The 4076-nt window shown below is 48.1% G+C and overlaps 1 protein-coding gene across 3 annotated transcripts in view; it reads left to right on the forward strand.

Annotated features, from left to right (window-relative positions):
- Positions 1-897: 897 nt before the first annotated feature.
- Positions 898-4076, forward strand: part of Ulk2 (unc-51 like autophagy activating kinase 2) — a 112641-nt gene continuing 109462 nt past the window's right edge. For all 3 annotated transcript variants that reach the window (XM_017795870.2, XM_017795826.2, XM_017795835.2), the window contains exons 1-3: positions 898-1039; positions 2693-2785; positions 4029-4070. In XM_017795870.2, the coding sequence (XP_017651359.1) occupies positions 950-1039; positions 2693-2785; positions 4029-4070 (225 nt within the window). In that variant the 5' untranslated portion in view covers positions 898-949. The remainder of the gene's footprint in view (positions 1040-2692; positions 2786-4028; positions 4071-4076) is intronic.

Here is a 4076-nt window from a genome sequence, read left to right on the forward strand (position 1 = left end):
TGCTGAGTTCATACAGTTTCTCTAAGAGCATGCTGAGCTTCCCACAGAAGTCAAGGGACCCCCCCCCCCCGCCCCCAAGCTGCAGATCCCTTGCCAGGCCCTATCCTTTTAGAGACCCAGAGCCAGCAGAGCCCGAGGGGTGTGCAGTTTGGCAACATGACCTCTGGAATGGCGAGGGCGAGGGAGGGGCGATGCCCTAGGACCTTCCTTCTGCCCTGACTGGATGCTAGGAGTGGACAGCGCACTAGCAGTACCCAGGGCTAGAGTTCAAAGTCCGCCCAGGGCGTGGCAGGCTGACTAGGCTCAGGGAGCCAGCGCACAGCCCGCAGCGCGCACAGGCTGTGGCCACTCAGGCTCCCGCCCCTACTTCAGCGGCCCCAGCCTCGTTCGCGACGCCGGGTTTCGACACGCGCACTCCTTTTCTCCGCGGAGGAAGCGTACCGGAGCGCGCGGCCTACAAGGCGCGCTGACGTCGCGGAGGGCCGGCAGTCGGCGCGGAGCGGCCGGCGCGCGCTTGTGTGCGTTGGGTGCTGCTGCCGAGGAGGCAGGACCTACGGCGGCTTTGCCGGTTCCAGGGCGGCGGCCGCCACAGCAGCAGTATCGCGGGCGGGGATGGGGCGGTCCGGGTCCTGCACCTCTCCTGGGTGCGCGTGCGGCTCCGGGCACTCGCAGTGACGACGGCACCGCCGAGGCCGCTTAGCCAGCCAGAGAGCCGCGGGCCGGGCCATGAGGAGCGGCCGGTCCCAGGCCTCGCTGACCCCGGCTCCGCGCGGCGGTCGGCCCCGTTTCCGCTCCAGCCTCTAGGCATGAGTGTCCGTACGGGCCCGGGGCCGCGGCTGCCCCCGTCCCGCCGCCCGCGGGCGAGCTCCGGTCCCTCGGGCCCCAGGTGCTGATCCCGGCTCCCTGTCCTGCTGCCCGCCCTAGAGCTCTATGCCCCGGGGGCGCGGCCATGGAGGTGGTGGGCGACTTCGAGTACAGCAAGAGGGACCTCGTGGGACACGGGGCCTTCGCTGTGGTCTTTCGGGGGCGGCACCGCCAGGTGAGCCGGCGGAGGCGAGGTCACTCGGCATAGCCGGGCCGCCTTTGTGCTGCTGTCAACGTAGGGCTTGTTTTGGTCTGCGAGGATTGTTTGGAGGCCGGAGCCGCTCGGAAGCGCTCCACCCTTGCCGGGCGCCGGGCCACTGCTGTCATTCCCTGTCAGTGTGTCCTGTAACCGCGTAAGCCCAGGGACTTGCTGCCTGGAGAAGCCCTTCTCATGGGGCCACCAGGAGCCCCCAGATATGGCTCCCTCCTGGTGGACCTTTGTCCCAGGGCCTTGGGCTTGTCGGCTTTGAGGTGGATAATTGCAGACCCAGTGGAAAGTGGGCGGGTTTCCCTGAGGCTTTTTGGACCTGGGGGTATCACTTTCCCCAAATTATTCCCCTGCATCCCAGGGAGCCCGTTAGCATCTTACCTACTTGAGTTAGATCAGCTTGGAGTGGAAAAGATAGTTGGACGCTAAGCCAACTAAATGGATGCATGTTTAAGCCTTTTAAAATTTTTTTGTTTCAAGCCTCCCTCTTTCGAAAGTCGGGTTACCTGAGGTTTTAGAATCTAAAGAATTTGGAAAGGCATGTTGGGAGTGGAAATAATCATAAAAACTTTGGTTCTTTTGATTGTTGTCGAGGAGCATATTGAAAGTGAACTGTCATTGCCTGTTTTTCATTCATTCTGAAAAGAACTTAAAACTCAAAAAGTTAAGCTGGGCTTGGTGGCATGTCTTTAATCTCAGCACTTGGTAGGCAGAGGCAGGTGGATCTCAGTTCTAGGCCAGCCTGGGCTACATAGTGAGTTACAGACCACCTGGGGCTATAGGGAGACTGTCTCAACACACACACACACACACACACACACACACACACACACACTATACCTCAAAAAGTTAAAACAGTATAATCCAGCCAAGTTAACAAATAATTTAAATTTTTTTAAAATTATTGTATGTGTATGAGTGTTTTGCCTGCATGTAAGTGCACCTGCGTGTGTGCTGGTGGAGGCCGAGGTGGGAAAAGAGTGTGGGATCCTATGGAAGGAACTAAGAGGTGGTTGTTAGCTGCCACGTGGAGGCTGAGGACTGAACCCAGGTCCTCTGCAAGAGCAGCCAGTGCTCTTAACCGCTGAGCCATCTCTCCAGCTCCACAAATAACTTTTCAGTCAACTCTTTAATTTCCCGAGGCTGTATGTACATTTCTCCATAACTTCTGTGTGGTTGTAAACTCCTTTTGCAACTAATATGTGGTATTTTGTATTTTGTATCTAGTTGCTGTGCTGTAGGACATTCCCTGATTATATTGTTGTTTATGAAGTCGTTTTTTTTTTTTTTTTTTTTTTTTTTTTTTTTTTTTTTTTTTTGAAATTGTTTTTTTTTTTTTTTTTTTTTCTTTTGGTCTTTTTGAGACAGGGTCTTTTTGTAGCCCCAGCTGTCCTGGAACTCACAGAGATCTGCCTGCCTCTGCCTCCCGACGGCTGGGGTTCAAAGGCATGAGCCACCACACCCGGCTATGAAGTCATTTTTTTGTTGGAGATTGGGGATCTTTATTATGTTTCCCCAGCACTGTACATTTATTCGCTAAAAACATATTTACCTTTACCAGGGTTTTGTTGTTCAGTTTGTGTAATAATTTTCAGGTGTAACACTGTTTTTCCTTTTCAGAAAACTGATTGGGAGGTAGCTATTAAAAGTATTAATAAAAAGAACTTGTCAAAGTCACAAATTCTGCTTGGAAAGGAAATTAAAATCTTAAAGGTATGTTATATTATGTAATATTACATATTAGGTTAAAAGTTACTCTGAATTAAATGAGTATGAGGTGACATCATTGGTAGTTTGGTAGTTGGGCCCAAGTTTGACACTATTTTTGCATGCTCAGTTTTTTGAAACATTGAGTACTCTGAAGTTTTGTTTTGTTTTAAAGATTTTAGTTATGTGTATAGTGTGTCTTTGTGGGTATGTGTGCACACCAGTGCGAGTACCCACAGAGGTTGAAGAGGGCATTTAATCTCCTGTAGCTGGAGTGACAGTTCTGACATGGGTGCTGGGAATTAGACAGCAAGCACTCCTAACTGCTGAGCCATCTCTCCAGCCCCCTTTGAAGCTGTTTGTAAGAATAGGTGTTTGTGGGTCTAGGGATTCTATAAAGACTGATTTTGGCTTCTGGTAATTGCTTCCTTCTTCTAGTTACTGCGTTGTTATTTGAGTGTTAGGTGCATTTGTTGTATTGTTTATCTCTTTGACCTCCTTTGTATCTTTAAGCTTTTTGGGACGAACAGGGGCACTTGGGGGTCTCCCCTTATAAAGTGCACAAAGTTGTTCTCTGTGGAGGTAGTGTTTCCTGCACAGCCTCCAGTATCATCAAAGTGAGATGTTTTTGGGGTAGAGGGAAAGAAAGGGTCCACATCCAATAATTTGGAAAACCCTGTTTACAAAACACCTGGACAGTTACAAACATTTGGCTCATTAAAGAAAGTAAAAAATTTTATTGGTTTTAGTATACTCAACTCAGTGTTTCCCAGATTACTTTGATCATGGAAATTTTAATACCAGCTTTCCTTAGAACTAGTCTGTGGAGAGTTCTTTGATAAGAATTAGATAGTTCTTTGAGCTAAGACTTGTACTCTGTTTTCTTCTAGGTAGATAATGCTTTTTAAAAGCATTTTGGAATTTTATATCTTTATTACTATTAGAAATATCTTGAAATGTGAAGACTAGTAGGCAGTCTGTAGCCATACTCATCATAGTATTTATTTTGTAAACAAGAATACTCAGTATGTGTCTAGGAAATGATAGTAGTTGAAAAATATTTAGGCCTCAAAGTCTGATCAGGCACATTTCTTTTTATAATAGATTGAATTATTCAAGCTGTTAATAAAGGTGCAATGTGTTACAAATACTATGTGTGTATATACAGAAATGAATTTTTATTTGCATGCTACAATATATTAAAACTACTAGGATACATATTAATATTGAAAATCCATTTCCTTACCAGGAACTTCAGCATGAGAATATTGTAGCACTCTATGACGTTCAGGTACTT

Source organism: Nannospalax galili, unplaced genomic scaffold, assembly GCF_000622305.1.
Source record: "Nannospalax galili isolate Female #2095 unplaced genomic scaffold, S.galili_v1.0 scaffold530, whole genome shotgun sequence".
Classification (NCBI taxonomy): domain Eukaryota; kingdom Metazoa; phylum Chordata; class Mammalia; order Rodentia; family Spalacidae; genus Nannospalax; species Nannospalax galili.